Here is a 21,299-nt window from a genome sequence, read left to right on the forward strand (position 1 = left end):
GCAGTATAAATATTGAATTATTATTATTATATCATTATTATATAATTTTCTCAAAAATCCCGTTGAAGTTTAACAGTAATGAAATCGGTCTATAGTTGCAGGTATCTGTTTCATCATCAGCTTTGTAGACGGGTATAACTTTGGACATTTTCAGTTTAGAGGGGTATGTCCCTATACTGAGAGACTTGTTGCGAAAATTTGTAAGGACAGGGGATAGATATTATGTCACAAGAGCGTTTAAGAAGTTGTGTAGGACAAAAAGATAAAGATAAGTTTGAGAGGTGCACGGTGTCCAAAGTAGCAAAAGCTTTCTAGTTGGACACCGTAATGGTCATATAAATAGATAAATAGATAGCAGCCTATAATAAGAGTAAATCAGCAGAAAAGTAAGTAAAATGATTAGGTTTTGTTGAACAAGGTTGAAGTTTCCATTTTTCCTTAAGAGTAGATCAGTAGCAAAGTAAAATGATCAGGTTTGGTTGAGCAAAAGTTGATGTTTCCATTCTTTTTTAAAGCTATTGTAAGGCATATATTTAAGATAAGTGGGTACGGTTTCCCATATCTTTGAAGCAGAGAGTGTAAAATATGATTTTCCCATGTTGGTAGATACTCTTGGTCTAAAAAATTATCATTAGTAGTAAATCTTGTATTATAGTTATCAGTTTTCAGATGCTGGGGTCAGGATATCAAGGAAGATATCTGGAATGATATCACTTTTATTATTAATCTTACATGTAAGGCAGCATATTCTGAATTTATAAATAGCATCCAACTTTAGAATTCCTAATAGTTTAATTTAATTTAATTTAGTCCATTTTCACTGCATTAAGTTTTGCAGTGGGGAAGGACTAGAAAGGAACATAGGAACCATTCGTGCTAGTCCACCCTCCCACCCATCCCACCCCAGGGGAGGACATCCATCACACAATAATCTCGTGTGTGGGAAATTAACGTCTCCTACCCCAACCCTGCAGGAGACGGGACCTCCATTTATTCGTCCCTATCCGAGAAGACTAGAATATCTAACCATTTCTTGATGTTATAGAAAGGCAGCAAATTCTTCTCAATTATTTTAAGACCCTGAGTGTTGGTCCGGCCGGGGCTCGAACCCTCGACCTCCCGCACAACAGTCCAGCGCTCTATCCATTGAGCTAACCGGGAGGCGGTTGTAATAGGGATTGGCACTTTCTCTAACATTTGCAAAGAAGATGCTACGAAGACATCTGTTCTGCTTAATACAGAGGCATTTTAAGTTAGTATTAGTGGCACAGCCCCAGGTAGTTATACCATAGCTTAAATAGGGATATATCGAAGCATAGTATATATTTTTTAACATATTAAATTCGACATAATGTCTCAATATAGTAAGAATTCCAGCGTTTCTTGCTATTTTATTGTTTATATGTTGTATTTGCGGTTGCCAATTTAGGTGCTTATCGATATAGACTTCCAGATATTTTATGTAATTCTTTGATTCAATGTTTTCAATATTTTCAATATTTATATTTTCGTAAAATATCGGTGTTGTCAACGGCAACCTTCCTCGTTTACAATGATAACCGGATCCAAGTCGATCTCAGCACTCACATACTTTGACAATGTTTTTCCCTTATACAGATTTATTAATCCCTTCATCTAGAAATAATCTTTAAGCGTAAAATGGTCGCCAGTATTTTGGAACAGAACGTTTCGTTTGTTTCTCATCTGCTTTTTCAATGCTATTGAAATTTTAACTCATTTTTTCTGATTGGCTTTTGAATTGTCTGTCTAAAGGCTTGATATATTCAGTTTTTAGTAACTTAAGGGACCGCACCGCAACTCAATCGCCTTAGGTGCATGGCCTCATCTTGTTCGTTCAAGCGTTTAAACAATATTGCTACAACTATGCATGCTGTCAATTGTTTAGTCAGTCGTCTCCAGACAGGATAACTAGATAATTTAGCATGCTCTGAGTTTGTTTAAGTAAAAGGAGTTCAGTTCACAAGACAAACGTTCTCGGTTATGTTCCTGTAAAATAAGCTTTTCAAAGGACGGTTAGTCCACTTTACATTCATTACTTGTGTTGTCGTACCCGGACGGTGTGGCCAGACGTATCACTTCTGGTTCAGTATCATTTGAGCTGCACTCATGGGATTCCTCCTGGCTGTCACAGTCCGTAGTCATTTCTACATTCTCAACATGACATGCTGCTGTAAACCGGAAAGGATCTCCTCTCTTGCACGCTATCGATACTCTCCCGAGACCAACGATCACGATCTCTACTGAAATTTCAACACTTCTCTCCAACTGATACTCGCCTTCCTTTATGACAACGACTAGGTTCTTCCCCTCAACCTTCTCTACATTTTGAATAACACATCGCAGCTGATCTGAAGTTTCCAAAACATGGACCTGGATCTCTCCATAGTGCTGAGTGACTTCCGGGATATCCCGACCTAGGCTCAAGTGTTTAAACACTGCAGCAGCAGCTAGTGCTTCTGGCTTTCTGCCCAGCTCTGCCAAGGTTACAGAATTGGCACGGTAACCAAGTAGCCAGGAAGGGTCAGCTTTGATGGCAGCTTCAGTATCGCTTAATGCAAGCTGCAGCGAAGACTTTCTCTCCAACGGACTACCTTTTTGTTGTTGGGCAGATTTTAAATAGGTTGACGCCCTGCTAGTGAGAATCTTTGAATTGTTTGGACATAGAGCCAGACACTTGTCATACACCGCCAGTGCTTCGTCCAATTGGCCGCGATCGAGGTGCGCCTTCGCAGTTTCTTTAAGACTTTGCATGGACTCAACTATAGATGATTGTACAATGTTCTCCATGTAAATGGGTTTCTTGGACCTAAGTGGAACACCACTATAGCACGTTATTTGGACGTTGCCATGACCAACCATTATCGTATTTTTTGGGATCGTCAGGGGGTCTGTTAGCTGGTACCGTCCTTCATTCACCACAATGACTAGATTTCGAGTATCTGTTTTCTCTGTTGGAAATTGAAAGTCTTGTACTGTGTTAACGACATGTACATCAAAGTTTCCAAAGCGATCCACGACTGCTGGAATGATTGTGCATTTCGATGGGAAAAGATGCCGAGCAATCGCAGCTGTAGCAAGACTAGGATCTCGTTTGCCAAGATGAGCAAGACAGACAGCCTTCCAACGGTACCCCTTTTCCCAGGCAGGATCGTTCTTTATAGCATTCTGCGAATCATCCAAGGCATATCTAAGCCATTTCTGTTTATCATCCACTGAGCATTGTCTCTCTGATAGTTTTAAACATGTTGCAGCTCTATTAGTCAGCAACTTGGCATCATTTGGAGACAAACTTAAAGCTTCAGAATAACGTAAATATGCCTGATCATAATCGTGGACTTTGAATGACTTATTACCTAACTCTTTTCGTTTTCGGGTAGCATACATAACAGAATCACATGGTGGCAAGCCCTGGCGGACCTCTGCTTTTGCTTCTGCACTACACTCTTCTAACAACTGCATGCAATGTTGGGCTTCAGCTTTATTTCCTCCGATAAGGTGAACTGCTATTAAATTTCTATAGGCGGTTTGTAGGCCTGAGTGCGTTTTACCGTAGAACTTTGTTCGAATTGCTAATGCAATCTTCGCTATTGTCAAGTACATGGGTACCTTGCTCATTTCTGCTGGGTTTTTAATCGTTGGTTTGTTTGTTTTGAGAGCAACACACCAGCACTCTACCAGACATTCTAGAATTCGGGCTGCGTGGTCATCGCTTCCATCCTCAATTGCACTAGTTTCTGTACAGCAGTTGATCACGCTTTTGTATATACGAGGCCACCTTTCTTGGAGCAATTTTAGCAGCAATGCTTCCGATTTCTGGCTATCAAAAGAGCTAAGTATATGGAGAGCGTCGGTCATCCCTCTGATGTAATAATCAGACATATGTGGCATCTTCTTGCAGACTTCCAACATTTCCTCAGCATATGGCTTTGCCTCGACCCGCTTTCCCTCACTGAGGAGTAGAGTTCCAATATGCTGAAGAACACGTAATAGTGCTCTCCAATCTGTAGGTTGCAATTTCCTGGCAAGCCTCAAGGCATTCTTGTGGCGCTCCAAAGCTGGTTTGAAGTTACAAGCTGATACGTAGTTCTCTGCTCGTGCTATTAACATTTGAAGATCAACGAAATTAGCAGGACTTAGTTTCAGGCTTTCAAGTTCTAGCAACGCTTTGTGGTTTTTTTCCCACTGTTTCTCCATTGCGTAATAGGAAGCCTGGTGCTCAAGAATTCTATATTTTACATCTTCATCTATGGTTGCTCCAGAATTCTCAAACTCATGAAGCCTCTGCACTGCTTTCTCGGCGAGTTTCTTTGCTTCATTGTAGCTTTTGACATCACTACAGTTTCTTTTATTGACACATGTGTTTGCCATCACATCAAGAATTCTATTGGGATCTTCATGATTCCACAGTATTTCAACTTGCAGCTCAAATTCTGATAATTCAGCTTTCAGCTTATTAAAAAATATGTTCATTCTAATTAGCCTATTAACAAATCCGAATAATTCGATAAAAGTGCGATCTTTGCAAGTACAATGGACAAAATTTTCCGTTGACGATTTTAATTCTGATTGTAGATGATCTTTTAACTTTCGAATATTTAGCAAAAGTGCAATGATGATATTTCGGTCTTCTTCGTTTAATTCTGACCAGTTTTCTACAAATTCACGATTCAACTTCAAACTGGACTCACTCTTCTTTCTGAGTGCATGATGTAGAAGGCGCATGGCCGCATTTAATGTTTTTGTCCTTACGGGTGTACTCAGGCTATCACGAACCACTTCTTGAACGAGTTTGTGGACACCAAATACTCTGCTCTTCTGATCCACTGAGAAAAGAGAATAGCAGGTCAGTAATTTGAGGACTGCAGCGATGTCAATCTCAGAGGACGCAGCTTTTCTTAACTCGACTTGATCCAGCACAGGAAGTCCAGAATTGATGACTTCGAAAGGAATATTTTCAGACTCTAGAAAGGATGCGATACGCATCATGGTGGCGGCAGCAGGCGATTTTTCAGCTACAAACTCAAAATTCATTTCCCAGGTGGTGTGTACAGATAAGCGATGCTGAGCCTCTACACTAAAAGCTGTTACTGGCTGCTGCTCTAAGAGACGGAGCTTTACATCTCGGTACTTGTCGAGGTAAGCTTTGAAGGTACAAGGAATGGGGAGCGCAGATATGTAAGCCGCTGCTTGCTCGAGGGCCAATGGAAGACCTCCCAGTTCTTTTGCCAGATCGATTGCTTCCTTGTAAGGGGATTCCCCTTCAAGACCTGTTCTTCGCATTAGAAACAGGGCGCCTTCCTCTTCAGTGAAAGACTGCAGCTCCCAACAATCTTTGGGCAACAGCTTCAACAGCGTTTTGATATCTTTCGCATTTTGCCTGGTGGTGAACAGTATGTGTCCATACTTTGGTGCTTTTGCATTCCTTTGCCAGGGCCCTTTGCATATTTTGATCACACCGCTGGGACACTTCGGGCTTGTCAACTCATCTGCATTGTCTACTACAAGAAGCCATGGATAACTCTTATTCGATAAAAATGCCAGAAATCTGTTCAGGGAGTCGTCAAGATTCTCACCTGTCGACGCAGGGATGTTTAGTAGAGCAAGATTTTCAGCAACTGATTTGCTTACATTTTCATCAGTTTCCCCGTTAATCCAGAACACTCCACCTTTGAAGTGTTTCTTACTTCTCCAGACAAATTCTACAGCCAATGAAGTCTTTCCGCATCCTCCAAGGCCACAAATGGTTTTTGTGCAGCAAGACGTATCTGAAAAATATGCAGAGTCCCTGTCCGGCACCAAATTCTGTTCTAACCAAACCAGAGCGGGCTCACGCCCAGTAAATTCCTGTAATCTACAGGGTGCGGTACAAAGTGCGGCAATATCTTTTTTTTCTTGTCCATTTGAAGATTTCTCTTTCAAAGTTTCAACTTCACTTTTCACTTCTTTCACTTCAGATTTCACGCTATCGAGGCTGATCCCTAAGTTGGCCACTTTATTTGTTGTTATGTTGAGTTCCAAGACAATGTTACGCATGCAGCTTGCTACCTCGTCCAGATCCTCGCTGATAACTTCTAAGGAACCCTGCAAATCATCTCGCTCATTAACTAAGCTATTGAAATTTTCAACTGTTGCTATAATCTGGGAAAGTTTCTTCTTTAGGTCTCTGTCTCCTTCCACGGTGTCACTGCATTGCTGTCTAAGTTTGACAATCTCTTCTCGGTGCATTTCATTTTGTCCTTTCAGTTCGAATATTTCTTTGCGGAAAAACTCTTCACTCTTCGTTATCTTTGCGTCAAGCTGCCTAACATTCCCTTGAGCCTCAAGTAGTTCCCCCTGGCCTTTTCTCAGGTCGCTTCTTGTAGCATGTACCTCTGCAGCCAGCCCCGCAAGCTGCTCCCTTAGCTCAACAGTCTCTACTCTGTTTTCTTTGCCTTGATTCTGTACTTCTGATAAATCCTCTTTGCACTTAACTAGATCCGTAACAAGCGTCTGACGCAGCAACTGAAGAGCACGTACTTCGGATTCCCTCGCCGTCAACAGCCCATCATGAGAAAGGTCTTGTAAATCTTTAGCAGACTTCTGCGCCTCTTTATCCGTGTTGAAAACTGGGTCATTCAGCAAATTGTTAAGGTGTCCAAAAATGGTGTTGACTTCTGAATCTTCAAGTTCCTGTTTTGGTGAATGGGCCCAGTGATTTCTTCCCTTGTCCCGAACTGCACTCAGAACGGCTCGATTGACCGTGGGATTGATGAATGGACACCACTCTAATATGTTTAGAAGCCCGCCAATATCCGTCGTGTTGGAATCTGTGATGACTCCTTTCCGTGTTCCCAATGTGGGCATGAAGACCTTTGCAATTTCCCATGCCCCAGTCGGAGATCCCCATTGTTGTCTATCGCTGTTGTCCCAGCAAATCTTTGGTCGTGGGGACTTGTGGAGGCGCTCTAGCTCCTTCTTCCATGTGGTGCAAGTGGCACACTTGGACGAGTGACGTGTACAGGTATGTGGGGAAAGTGAATGCAGAGGAGGGCTGGAAATGAGGTATTGGTACCAGGTTTCCATTTTCCTTTGGATAAGCTGTGTAATTCCATTTTTAGTTATATTGAGGGCACATCCAACCATTACCCAGTTTTTGTGCTCTTTTTTATCAAGCTCTGCCGTCCACACAGAAGCCATCTTGTATTTATCGAGTCTAAATTCTAGAAATCATAAACGTTTGTTAGCAAACCATAATCAGACATTCGTGTCTCCCTTTTTGTAGGGATTTTAGAGGTGGAGGGATTCCAGATGCCATGCCAACAAGGTTTAAATGTTACCAATCATCTTCGTTAAATAGGATTACAATTCTGTTGAATGCGGGTTCAGGAAAATAGATATCGAGTTTTTGTCCGTAATTGAGGACTCTACCGGCTTTTAAGAATAAAGAAACAGCAGAGAGCCGGGCATTTGGCAGAGATTACATCCCCCTTTTAGTTTCTAAAACTTTTTACCCTCGTGTTTATCTTTTTGTGTTATCGCTAGCGACAAAAAAATCACACTAGATAATAAATTGAAGAGGTTTCAAGTGGTAATTTGCATAAATGTTGGTTGCGCGTGATGGAACCAACTCCTAAATTCCCAAGGGGTTTCTAGTAAGCAAGAGTAAATCGCTTCCTTAAGGCTGGTTTTCATTAGCGACGGAGTCGGAGTCGTAGTCGGAGTCGTAAGACCGCTTATGACCTAGTGAAAATCGAAAAACGGAGTCGTAAGCGGAGTCATTAGCTCGACGGAATCGGAGTCGGAAGAATCAGAACGTTTCCATTTTCTTCCGATTCAGCTTATGACTCCGTCGCTTACGATCTAGTGAAAACCGCATTTTCGGAGTCGGAAGCGGAAGCGGAGGAATAAACCAATCACAATGCTCAATTCCAGGCCCGCGAAAGTACAAATTTTGGCGCCAAAGAAAACATGGCGGACGAAGAGCAACTTTGCCTCTTATTAATCATTATTTTGCGCAGGCAGAGACAATACAGGAATAATATCGTTCGAAAAAGAAAGAGATTTTGGGTTCGTGATATCTATCGACGTCGAGCAGCTTAGGAAGAGTATGCTAACCTCGTCAGCGAACTACGACTTGGTGATTGTGAATTGTACTTTCGGTAGGTTTCGAGTATTTTAACTTTTAATTTCGTAATTTTACAGTCAAGCTCACACGTTTAAATTTGTTACGGCTATTTGTGCATTTTGGAAAGATGGAATCGAGCATTGTGATTGGTTTATTCTTCCGCTTCCGCTTCCAACTCCGACAATGCAGTTTTCACTAGATCGTAAGCGACGGAGTCATAGGCGGAATCGGTGTTCTGCTTCCAACTCCGTCGGTTTGATTTTCACTAGATCGTATCGCTCCACGCTTCTGATTACGACTCCGACTACGACTCCTCGCGAGTGAAAACCAGCCTTTAAAGTGTGACCAAGCACCTGATTAACGCCTTATTTCCTTCTCTGAAAACTGGCTTCACCACATCGACAATTATCGATGAATGTGCGGAGTGCGGAGTCTAAAAATAAAATTAAAAAAAAACAATTAAAGAATAATTAAATACATATATAAACTAGTAATTTTAACGCTTTTAACGCAAAACAGAACAAAAAAAGCACTTTTTCCCGATTTTTTCGCTCGCCGTTTTCCGAGCTATGACCCAACTAACCCAACGCCTGGAAGAGGTTAGGGATAAGTTGTCTCCCCTAGCCCTGGCATTCAATCAATTGACATGGAAAGGCATGTGACGGAGATAAACGTATTTAATATATTCATTTAAAGCTGGTAACAAGTGGTAAAAGTGAACTGCTAACTCAAGGTAAAATTGAACCGCTAACTATGAAAATCTTGGGTTAAATATACCATATGAACAGTCCACTTCAGGCGGCATGAATTTTTTAATAATTATCATTTTTATTTCCTAAATTTCTATTTTAATTTTATTTATGTATTTAATCATTCTTTTCATTGTTTTTTTTTTTTAATTTTTTTTTTTTTCAGACTCCGCACTCCACGTTTTCGGAAGAGCCCATCGTTGGGTTGTTGAAAAACAGCTGCTGTACTCAATATCAAGTCATGCTCGGTGAACACACCAGTGAATGAAAAAAGAGCCAAATGCCATGCTATTTCCTTGTCACATGACAGCAAAGGTACTATTCGCCTATCCCCTGTCTTTTGGATTGTAGCCACAATCATCCACAACAAGAGATTCAAATGAACATCAAATTTCCATTCTTCAAAATATTTAAAGGCTCAGTTTACTTGTTGCGCACTAAGTGTTATCAGATGAAATTAACTGAATGTTACGTCTTATTGCTAATTGCCTATAAGTAGTAACAGGTCCAAAAAAATACGAATTTTTATCTGAACACAAAACCTCTCATTCGTACTTTTTGGATTTCATAAAAAAAATCCCCTGCAACTTTTCGATTTAACAAATTTCAAACCACTTGCATAACAGCAACGTAAATCTAACAATTGCGTGACACATAAGTCACGCAGCTACAACCACGCCCATTCATTTCCACAAAATGAATGCTTTCGGAGAAAACAAAAACAACTTCTATCGTATTGGAAGTACTTTGAAGACGTTAATTTATTCATAGCATTCAAGTATTTATTATTACCACTGAAGCTTGCAAACCGCAAATGATAAACAAAGTCTGTCTTTTCTCTTATGTCGCCGACTTTGCCTAAGGGCGAAATTCTGTGAATTTAAAGCCCTCGTATGCATAGCAGCACCAAAAACCCAGACAAACAACTCTACAAACGGTAAGTTTATCATTTTTACTTCTCATGTTTTAAATACTAAACGCCTATTTCACTTAGCACATTTAAAGATAGTTTTTTGAAGCTACCCTAGTTTCACACGGCACCCAAGTAAATAAATAAATAGTAAAATCCGTATTATATTTGAAATTTAAATAGTGATTCTACTTTTTTGTGAAAACATAGGGGAGACATTGTTCTAAAAGTCTGTGGAATAAGTAAGTTTTTCACGGCTTTTACAAGTACAAACGAGGCCTCCAAAAATGGGCTAAATTCGACCTTCGCATGACACTTAAACTACGCGTGAATTGAGTTAATCAATTTTCTCGAAAACAAAAGAATTCTTTAACAAATTACATGTCTCGCTTTGTTTTATATATAGGCCTACCTAATACTAGAGTATGAGCCAATTCGATTTTTTTACTGTTGCCGGTGACTTGTGAATTTGTCTGATATTTAGTGACATCTTCACTTAATCCAATTAAAGCAATGTGAAACTAGCGGCTTCAAAGGTCTTCAAACTTTTCATCGTTTGAATCCGAGATCTCGACCTACCAAAGATTATACTGATTCCGCACTATGAAAATTTGGCGTTTCAACTTGGTTTTGGGTGTTTATTTAGCAGAATACTAAAAAAACCTTTAGTCCGAAAACCCGAATAAACTTAATTCCAGTTAAAGACGTGCTTAATCGGAAGGTAAATATATTTGCAAACGAATTTCGAAGTCAGAGTTTCGAAATGTGTAAGATACGCAATAACCATATTGCAGTTAAAACAGAGCAAGGACAGGGATTCGATAGTATGCATTAACTTGTACTCACATGTCACAGTCCTGGTGGATTATTAAGCAGAAGGAATCCTCAACGCATCGAAGATGTTATTATTATATTACTCCTCGACTCTTCCATCTCGAAAGCGGAAATGACAATCGCTTACGTCATCGTCCAATATTTAACTGCTAGTGTCCAGTCTCTCGTGACAGTAACGACTCGTTTCCAGCTCTCTTTACAGTACCCTTGACCGAAACGATGCAACTAATGTTATCGTAGAACTGGCAGTTTAAAATTATTCCAAGCTTCATAAAATTGGATCATTAGAGTGCATTTATACAAAATTTCAAACGTACAACTACCAGCGATCTTTCCGAATAGAAAATTAAATTTTCTCTTTTAAAATAACTCAACAGTATATCTGTTATCAGAGAAGGATTATATTATGCGTATTTTTTAAGAGCTGAGAGTATTAAACGGTTTTAAACTTCATCCATTATTTTTTTTCTACCAGGATCTGTCAGTCAAAAATACCAACAAAACGCAGGCTTCTTGCCACATATCAGCCAGCCTCATGAATGTCTCAAGCCGTGGGGAGACAGTCTGTCGTGGCACAAGAGCACTCCTTATATTAAGGCTGCTGTTTTAAATGACGCTCTAAACGCTAGTTCTGCTCAGGAAAATTTGCAAGGCAAATTTACACCAACTTCTGGACCTCATCCGTGAATAGCGGGCTTATATTCATGTAAATTAGCATTTTCTGGCTTCAACAACGTGTTTGCTAGTTATCAATGACGATTTATATACGGGGGGGTTTATTAAAATGTCACGGTCTTTCATAATTAAAATCTGTTCTTAGCTACTAGTAATGATCAAAATGAGAATGTCACTGCATTTGAGATAAGACACTGTTACCAGCTACTTATAATGATCCAAAAAATCAATCAAATTTTCACCCAAGCGAGGCTAAGAAGGTTCATTTTCCTTCACGTAATAGAATGATAATCTTGTCCTTCGTCACTGAAGATGTCTGTTGTTCAAAGTTTCATCGGAGAGGTGAAAATTTGCACGTGAAAATGTCCCCATTCATTTACATCTTACAGTTCCCAGTGGTCTAACCTGTTTTACTTCTCGGGAGAAAGAGCAAGAAAACCGTTGTTCACGTCCAAATTTAGCTGAAAGGAATGAGGGATTCCTTGAGCTTAAGGACCTGACATGAACTGCCGTTTCACCAGAGAACTGAGTTTGACAGGAATGTTGTTGTGTAAAGCACTTCATGAAGTTTAGAGAATAAGGAATTCTTTTTTTTTTTGATGACCAATGTTTCTTCGAGATCTCCGTTAGAGATACAATGAAAACGAAACAAAACAGAGCTAAACGATTCTTTTTAAAAAACTTTTTAAGGGGCAAATTTATCCATGATTTTTTTTAGTCTGCTCAAGTAGAAAGAAGTTTGGTAAAGACGGAAATTCTTCTCGTGGTGGTCGATCAAAACAGAATTTTAACTTGTAAAATAGCTTAAGACCTGAAAATTTGTAGCCGAATTACTTAAGATAGCATCCATTGCTAGCCATTGCAAGCGGAGGTAGGGGCGAGGTTGACTCAAAAGGTCACTCGATCGCGCGTGAGCGACAAATGAAATGAACAGATTTTCCGTAATGCAAATCAACTTTGCTGAGACCTCACAATCAGTTTTCAAATTTGCATTGTGAAATATGGGGAAGGTCTCAGTGCCTTTGAGTTGGTAGAGACACTCCCAATGTTTTGAAGGAAAAATTAAAAGTATAACACTACTACTTTATTATTTCGCTCGGCTTGGCAGGGCGACCCTCAAAACCAGAGCAGTTTTGTTAATGCAAAATACAACGTAACAAATAAATACAAACAGTTACACTCACAAAAAAAAAAAACCAAAAACGCGACAAAATCAATCTCACCATGAATATAGCATTAAGGTCACGGGAAAAACAGAAATGATCAACAACTTAAGAGGCTCTTGATTGTTAAACAAATTCTATTTGTGAGCACCTCAGGAAATGTATAGAGAAAAGTATTGAGAATATGCGTACTGTTGTTAGGGTGTAAAGAGCTTAAAATAAAAAAGGTACACGCAGAAGTTTTGCGCTTCGCACTAATAAGTATCAGTGTTCCACTTCTTGCATACTCCTCGTCGATTTGCCCTGCTCAGGGTCGTGTAAAAGTGTGCCTGCCATCTTCCTGCCATAAGATGTATGTATTTTTTTTAATTGTTACTTACTTGAATATAAGCATTAAGATAGCACGATTAGAAAAATAATTCAGTGTAGTCTGGTTTTTTATTCTTGCTTTCATGTCCAAAACAGATCTTAGTTAAATGGGTCAAAAGAAATCCGCGGTAAAGTACTTTAGAATAGCATCTTGTTCTAAAATGCGCTCTAAATCAAGATGGCGCTTGACCGTTATTGTTTTCATGCTCAAAACCGAAAACAGAATGATATTTCCCTTCCAGGAAAGCACTTCTTGAGGAAAAAAAACACAAAGGTCAAAAACACAAAAACAGCTTCGGATTTGGGTGGGACTGACGTAGTGGTGAAAGAAGAGGTAGTTTGTAGAGACAATGTAGTAAATATGGGAGTTCAGTTTCCCTGCAGGATGCTAATGATTGTATTGAGATCAACACGTACTACATGTAAAATTGAACGAAACCCTTCCCCTACGTCACATGATTTGGACCGTTAAATATCAGTGTTGTCAAAGGCAACCTTCCTCGTTTCTAATGGTAACCGAATTTCTTGACCCATGCATCTTCACTGTCAAACGTGGAAGCCCGCCAAATGGAGTGAAACGACCACGTTGCCACTGGAAACGGAACCAGTCGCACCTGGAAACATCACGATTTCAAAGTAAAATCCTGGTCTGCAAACTTTCGTCGCTCCTCACTGAGTTAAAAATCGTAGTAAACGAACACAAGGAGTGGTGATGATCTTAAGCGTGACGATTATTATAAAATAAGTGGTGGAAATGGATAGAATAATGGATGATGACGATGAAGATGATTCTTCTCATTATTTTTATTATCATAAAACCTTTTGATTCACGTGGATTAAGTATCTTATTTTTTTTCCTCGTAACAAAAGAGAAAGGTTGCATTTGAAAATAAATTAACTCCCACAGGACTAGTTTGGAATCATCAATATGCCCGACTTTTCATCATCTAGTAACATTCACATGGTAGCCGTGACTTCTTGTAAAAAAAAAAACACCATTATGAATCAAGAATTTACAAATTAGAGACTACAATCGAGTTCTTGTTATCTTAGCAGAGACAAAGATCAGGTGGAGTTGGCCTTTTTGATTTACCATCAGCTGACTTATTTTAGTTAGATTTATTAATCCTTTCATTTGGAAATAATCTTCAAGAGTAAAATGGTCGCCAGTATTTTCGAACGGAACGGTTCGTCTGTTTCTTATCTGCTACTTCAATGCTGCTGAAATTTTAACAGCCGCTTTGCCAGACTGACTTTTCGATTTTCTATTTAAAGGCTTTTAGCTACTTTAGCCCTATGTCCATGACTCATCATGTTAGTTCAAGCGTTAAAACAATATTGCTACACGAATGTGTGCTTTGAATTTTATAATCTATGGTCTCCAGACAGGATAACTGGATAATGTCGCATACTCTGAGTTAGATTTGTACAGTCATCTGTCAGGAAATCTTAAGTAAACGGAGTTCAGTTCAGATGACAAATATTCATGGTGAGGTTCCTGTAAAATAACTTTTCAAAGGACGGTCAGTTCACTTTACATTCATTGCTCGTGTTGTCGTACCAGGAAGGCGTGGCTAGACTTATCACTTCCGGTTCAGTATCATTTGAATTGCAATCTTGTGATCCCTTTTGGCTGTCACAGTCCGTAGCCATTTCTACATTCTCAACATGACATGCTGCTGTAAACCGGAAAGGCTCCCCTCTTTTGCACCCTATCGATACTTTCCAGCGACTAGCGATCAAGTTCTCCACTGAGATTTCAACACTTCTCTCCAACAGATACTATCCTTCCTTTATCACAACGACTAGGTTCTTCCTCTCAAGCTCCTCTACATTTTGAATAACACACTGCAGCTGATTCAAAGCTTCCACACGGACTTGAAGCTCTCTCTCTGAGTGACTTCCGAGATATTACGACCTAGGCTCAGGTGTTTAAACACTGCAGCAGCAGCTAGTGCTTCTGGCTTTTTGCCCAGCCCTGCCAAGGTTGCAGACTTAGTGCGGTAACCAAGCAGCCAGGAAGGGTCAGTTTTGATGGCAGCTTCAGCATCACTTAATACAAGCCGTAGCGAAGACTTCCTTTTCGACGGACTATCCTTTTGTTGTTGAGCAGATTTTAAATAAGTCGACGCCCTTCTTGTGAGAGTCTGAGTCATTTGGACAATTAAAGAACCAGAGCTTAACTATACATCGTTGGTGCTTCGTCCAATTGGCCGCGATCGAGGTAAGCCTTGGCCGTTTCTTTAAAACTTTCGTTCGAATCAACTGTGGATGATTGTACAATGTTCTCCATGTAAATGGGTTTCTTGGACCTAAACGAGACACTACTACAACACGTTATTTGTACGTTGCTAAGACCAACAATCATCATATTATTTGGGATCTTTAAGGACTCTGGTAGCCGGTAACGCCCTTCTTTTTATCACTACGACTAGATTTTGAGTATCCGTTTATTCTGTTGTAGATTGAATGTCTTGTACTGTCTTAACGACATGTACATCAAAGTTTCCAAAGCGCTCCACGACCGCTGGAATGTTTACACAATTCGATGGTAAAAGATGCCGAGATATCGCAGCTGTAGCAAGACGAGGATCTCGCTGTAATTTGGTTATATCAACTCAGTTGAAATATGTAAATTGGCCACCGTAACGAATAAAAAAAGCTGACGTTTCGAGGGTTAGCCCTTCGTCGCTCTGACGGTTGGACAGTGGATTATTCAATCCATAACTCAGTCAATCTGTTAAATCTGTAAGTCCATGCGTTAACCAATCAACAAGTCTACTGATAAGTCGATCCTTACGAAAGTCAGTCAGTGGATCAAGTAATCTGACACTTCAAGTAATCTGACGGTTGGACAGAGGAAGGGGAGGAAAAAATATATTTTTTCCTTCCCCTCCGTCTTCCCCGTTGCCCATTTTTTCACTTAATACCTACTTCCTCGGCAAATATTTCCTCACCCCAATCCTCCACAGTTACCAAATCTAAGATGGCGGCCTAATACGAAAATGTGCACTCGTGCGCCCAAAATACGCCGGCACTGCAGGCTAGGAACTTGGCAGCGCCGTGATTAATGATCAACAATTAAATAGGGAAATGACTTAAATTAGGCTAATTTATTTTTCAGAACCTTTGTAAAACCTCGGAACAAAACGATAAAAGTTTCATAAAAGTGGCATTGTGTGGATACTGTCTGTAGAGGCCGGAGAGAATCCAGCAAAGTGGAAGAAGCTGGGTTCAAGTTGAAAATTACAGATGTCGGAAATATTCTGTAAGTATGTGGTCTCATATCTTTACAATGATAATACTGATAACAGCTGCATATTTGCAGGAAAACTGTACAGCAAACTTTTTTACCGTGTGTGGGACGATATTATTACGGGCCACAAGGATAATCTAGGAAAGGAACAAGAACCGGAACTTGATAAAATAACCTTTAGTTAATTGTATAAATTAATAAGCAGCATATCACTCCATTTGATTAGGACTAGTACTTAGGTAATCATCAGTACTTTTTTAGTTTCACTTTTTACTAATCCTCATCACTTGGAGCATCAAGAAATCTGAGGATGGAGGGTCATATTATATATCCTAATCTAAGGGCAATATGTCTTATTCCTTAAATTGTTCCTTTTGTATTCCTCATCCTCATAACAAGTTTTATAACATAACCAAAGTAAAGCGGGCGCTCTGATTGGTCAATTTAGCGTCCCCATTTTCCCTTGGGTGTACGCTGCTGACGTGAGCAAATGCAAAGACTATTTTTCTGCGCTTGCTTGTTTTTTCTGGTCACGTAAGATTTGTTAAATAAAAGGGAACACTTTAGCTACAATGTATCAATGTTATGTGATTTGCACTTAGTGTTTTATAGTTTTGGCGCCAGAGCGTTGTCTGGGGATCAACCCCTCTTTTTATTTAAGGTCGAGAATAATCCAATATTCAAAATAACGGTCAGCCAGAGATCACGAAAAGATCTAAAAGATGTATGGAATGCCCTACGAGTTGTAAGTTAAAATTTCGTTAAACTCTCAAATGTTAGTTTGACTTGCTTTCTCTGGCAACCAGTACATTAATAAACGGCCACCATACATCAGAAACCTTCAAAGCTACAGTAACGCTTCAAAACGAAAGCGCGAATCACACCACAGCGTACACTATTGAGTTATGGATGCACTTGGGAAGTTTGCTAAGCACTCAAGAAGCTAGAGTCGCTCTCGGCTATCGCCTCGAGCGACTCTTACGCTTCTTTCGTGCTTAGCAACCTCCCGCGTGCATCCATAACTCAATAGTGTACGCTGTGGTGTTAACCATTTGTTAATTTTCCCTAAAAAAACTTTCCGCTTTCCCCTACAATATTGATGGGGTCTTGTTGTAAGAAGCAGATACAAGAAAAGTGGGAATGAAACTGATAAATCTATCTTTACTAGTCATCGATACAGATTAATATTTGGCAGGTCACTGATATGCTTGACTAACCCTTTCACAGACACAATGAAAGTGCGGAAAAATAAACACAAGATTAAAGAAATATGTTAATGTATCCCTTGTGTACCTTTTTATTACTTGATTCCTTGCCCTATAGCTTAAACTTCACGCATGCAAACAAGCACATACAGTAATTAAATGTATTGACCAGCAGTAATCAGTTGCATTCAACACCTTTTTTAACGTGATATATTTTCGCTATTGCATAAATAGCGCTATCTACTGCGAAGGATCGTGCATCATACGTCTTTAATACCGCAGTTCAAAATCTATGAACTTCATATATTCATTGTATCTGATTTATCATCACGTGTTTATTACGAATCAACTTAACGACCTGCTCCCAGTTGGCTTGTTAGCTCAATTGGTAGAGCGCTCTTTGTCATCAAACGATGGCTGAACAGACGTTTTTAAAATCAAACTCCTCCGCCATTTATTCTTTTATCATGATAAACCACTGATAAGACATTTTCATGAATGGTTGATGGTGATTGATTGAATTAAATTCTTTAAACTTTGAATATTTAAAAGCTGGATTTTCGCTCAATTTTCCTCTCAAATGGATTTAATGATTCTGATTTAAGTGATAAGCGCACTTAAATCAAAATACCAACAATGAAAATTCCATTAAAACAGGAATGAACAGTTAAGCAAGCAGGTAATTAAAAAGAAACTGGATTTTTATCTAAATGAATGAATACTTACCATTACATGTTTTTTATATAAAGGACACTGAAAAGTATTGCGTATTAGAGTGCGGATCAATCTTTGCCAACTGCATGAGGTTTTCAAATTCCTCCCATACAAACTGTGCTCAGAAACGCTACGCGGAAACTATTCATGACACCGCATAGAACGAGTGTTGTTTGAACAAACACTAACCTGCTAAATTCGTTGCAAGGTTATCATGCTGTTATATACGAACAAACATGTGGCGGCAAAACGGTCTGATTTTGCAGTAACCGAATGGAAATTAAATTGAAACCAGTAAATCTACTTAATCTGCTCAATGACATACTTTCAACACTCAGCTCATGCGCTTTACTTAACTTTTTATGGAACAATGAAAGTGAAAATGAAAATGGTAAATCTACCTTATTTGTTTAACAATGCAAATTTCACATATAAATAAATAAATAATAATAAATAAGTAATTTAGCAATGGACATTCCACTGGATGGCTCTTCTTGTCCACTGTTTCCAGATCGAATTGGAATTTGGAATGTTGGTTTTTTTTTCACATATTACCACTGTGCTTGACTGATCATGAACAAAACAATGAAAACGAAAATAAAATGGTTTATTTCCTGCACATGACACAGATTTTAACGATAACCCATCCTTTAGTTGCAAAAATCTTCTTTGTAACATTACTCGAATCACGTTCATGCGATCATAAGCGCATTTTTCTGTTTCAAATTTCCACCAGAAGGCGAACTTTATTTCAATGGTTCTTCCTTCCTCAAATAAGAAACTTACTCTGTGATTACAATAGAATTAAATTTACTCTGGTGAATCTACCTATCTCCTCAATAATGCAGATTTCACAAATGATTGATGAGCTTGACTAACCTTTTACAGACACGATGAAAGTGAAACTGAAAAGGTAAATTACCCTCATGCCATAAAGATTTCAAAGGCAATAATCATCTGTTTGCGTAAAGATATCATTACAGAAATAGATTCATGTCATCCTCAAATCATTCGTGTAAATTTTTATTTCTAACCGATTTGTGTCCCAGTGATTAAATCTTGACGTCACTCTGAAGCAAGCACCTCTAGTAATTGCAGACTGAGTTAAATATGTTAACTGCCGTAATCAAATTCACCTAACACCTCCTTTTTCAACATCTTTCAATAAGACACATTTCATTGTAATTTTAAGTTTAGAAACAAGTGCTACTCGCACAAAATACCTTTTGGCATTTTACTTGATCATGTCTGCATAATGCATTAACACCTGCATAATTATATCATCACTACCGAACGGAAATGGCCCAAAATGCTAATATTTTAGTTAAAAACATTGACAACAACTGATGATAACTTTAACATTGAACTCCTCTTATACTAATAAAAACTTCGACGAAAACAGAATAAAACATTTGAACAAGCATGTAAACGGACTGGTTTTCTAGCACGAGGGAAAATACTTCATTTCGTATACAGCTAATACAGGTCACTTTCATGAATACTTGGAAACTAATAATTGGATTTAACTCTTTGAGCCTTGACTATTTAAAGGCCGGATCTCCGCACGCTCTTTTATCTCTTTACTTTTTTTCTCCATTCGAAGATTCCTTTGCTCTCAAAGGGATCAAACATCTCTTGGTTTTAATGACATTAGAGTACTAAATGTCTTAGCTAAACAATACCCTCTATCCTTCAACCGGAAATAAAAGATTATGTAAAAACAGGAATCAACATTTAAACATACATAAAATAATAAAGGAACTGCATATTAACCCAAAGGAATGAATACCTTCCATTACTAACAGTAACGTGTACAGGTTCTCACAAGTGAAATGAATATTTTCATGAAAAATTGAAGATAAGTAATTGAATGACATTCTTCACGCTGTGATTCTTCTGCTCTCGTGATAAATCAGATCCCCCAAAAGTTTTTAGTATAAGGAACAAACGTATCACGCATTTGACTGCAGATTCTAATCTTTAGCTCCAAATGTTGATGGTATTTGAAAATCCTCGCATACTGTTTTGAGGAACGTTATGTAATTATTGAAGACATATGACACGTACGTTATTTGAAAAAGTACTCACCTGTTAAATCTCTTGCAAGGATATCATTTTGTCATCTCATGAACAACACTGATGTAATGGCAAAACGGTCTGATTTTTAATAAACGAAAGGGAAAATGAAAGTGGTAAATCTACCTTATCAACTGAATAATGCATCTTTCACAAATGGCTGATATGTTTACCTCTTATAAACACGACGAAAGTGAAAATGGAAAAGGTAAATTTACCTTCACTTGTTTAACAGCGCACCCATAGAGTACGCTTGACTGAACATAAAGAAAGCGAAATGACGCAGATTTCATAGCCTGCGAAGCAAGCCCTGGGGGAGAGGAGGGGGGATTGGGAAGCAAGCCCTGGAGGAGAGGAGGGGAATTGGGGCGAGGGGAGAAGGAGGTCCCTCTCCCCTCGCCCCAATTCCCCTCCTCTCCTCCAGGGCTTGCTTCCCAATCCCCCCTCCTCTCCCCCAGGGCTTGCTTTGCAGGCTACAGATTTCAACGATAACCGATCTTTTGCTCTCATAAATGATAAGTTTACCTTTTATAGACATGACGAAAGTGATAATGGAAAAAGTAAATTTACCTTATTTGTCTAGCAGCGCACTCAAAGAGTACGCTTGCATAAGGAAAATAAAGAGAGCGAAATGGCACAGATTTCAACGATAACCGATCATTTGTTATCATAAAGTTCCTTTGAAATATGATTGATTTTCAAGGAAAGTTTGAATTTCACCACAAGTTACAGTCTGTAAGAAAGCGCTCCTCGAGCGAACGGCCCTCTGACTGTCGGAAACTATAGACAATAATTTTGTCGTGGCGTCACACCGAGGGACCGGAAACAAGTGAATGAGATTACGATCTTTGTTTTGTTAGGGAAAAAAGGTCGTCTAATTCTGCTCAGCTCGTTTGTTGACCTGCAGATATATTGCGGAAATTTGTCTTTTCTAGAATATAAAAAGTGGTTTTAAAGAAAACGTGTTTTGGTGCGTTTTCGATAAACAATGCTCCTTCTTTGCTCGTTTTAGAAAATCTATGACTTGCCTTAAATGAAAGTTAAACTGATAATTCTACTTATCTCCTTAGAATGAATAAACAAGCCTAAGAGCATCAAGATTATGACCAATTCAGATAAGAAATGCCACGAAATCATCGCAGACAGTAGTATTCCTTGCAAAGATATTTTGTTACGTCATGAGCAAACAGTTGCGGGAAAACGGTCTGATAGTATACTAAACG

General features: G+C 39.0%; 1 protein-coding gene across 3 annotated transcripts; it reads right to left on the reverse strand.

The window, feature by feature from the left end:
- Positions 1–1,371: 1,371 nt before the first annotated feature.
- Positions 1,372–20,207, reverse strand: LOC111328585 (uncharacterized). Of its 3 annotated transcripts, none has more exons than XM_022933056.2 (3): positions 20,089–20,207; positions 8,479–8,558; positions 1,372–7,220 (listed from the first exon to the last, which is right to left on the reverse strand). In XM_022933056.2, the coding sequence occupies exon 3, from the start codon at positions 7,195–7,197 to the stop codon at positions 2,035–2,037; it is 5,163 nt and encodes a 1,720-aa protein (XP_022788791.2). In that variant the 5' UTR covers positions 7,198–7,220; positions 8,479–8,558; positions 20,089–20,207; the 3' UTR covers positions 1,372–2,034. The 3 variants fall into 3 exon arrangements, with proteins under 3 accessions (XP_022788791.2, XP_022788790.2, XP_022788792.2); XM_022933055.2 differs by lacking the exon at positions 20,089–20,207 and adding an exon at positions 10,631–10,747; XM_022933057.2 differs by lacking the exons at positions 8,479–8,558; positions 20,089–20,207 and adding an exon at positions 10,631–10,760.
- Between the last annotated feature and the right edge of the window lie 1,092 nt (positions 20,208–21,299).

Source organism: Stylophora pistillata, chromosome 8 (assembly GCF_964205215.1).
Source record: "Stylophora pistillata chromosome 8, jaStyPist1.2, whole genome shotgun sequence".
Lineage (NCBI taxonomy): Eukaryota > Metazoa > Cnidaria > Anthozoa > Scleractinia > Pocilloporidae > Stylophora > Stylophora pistillata.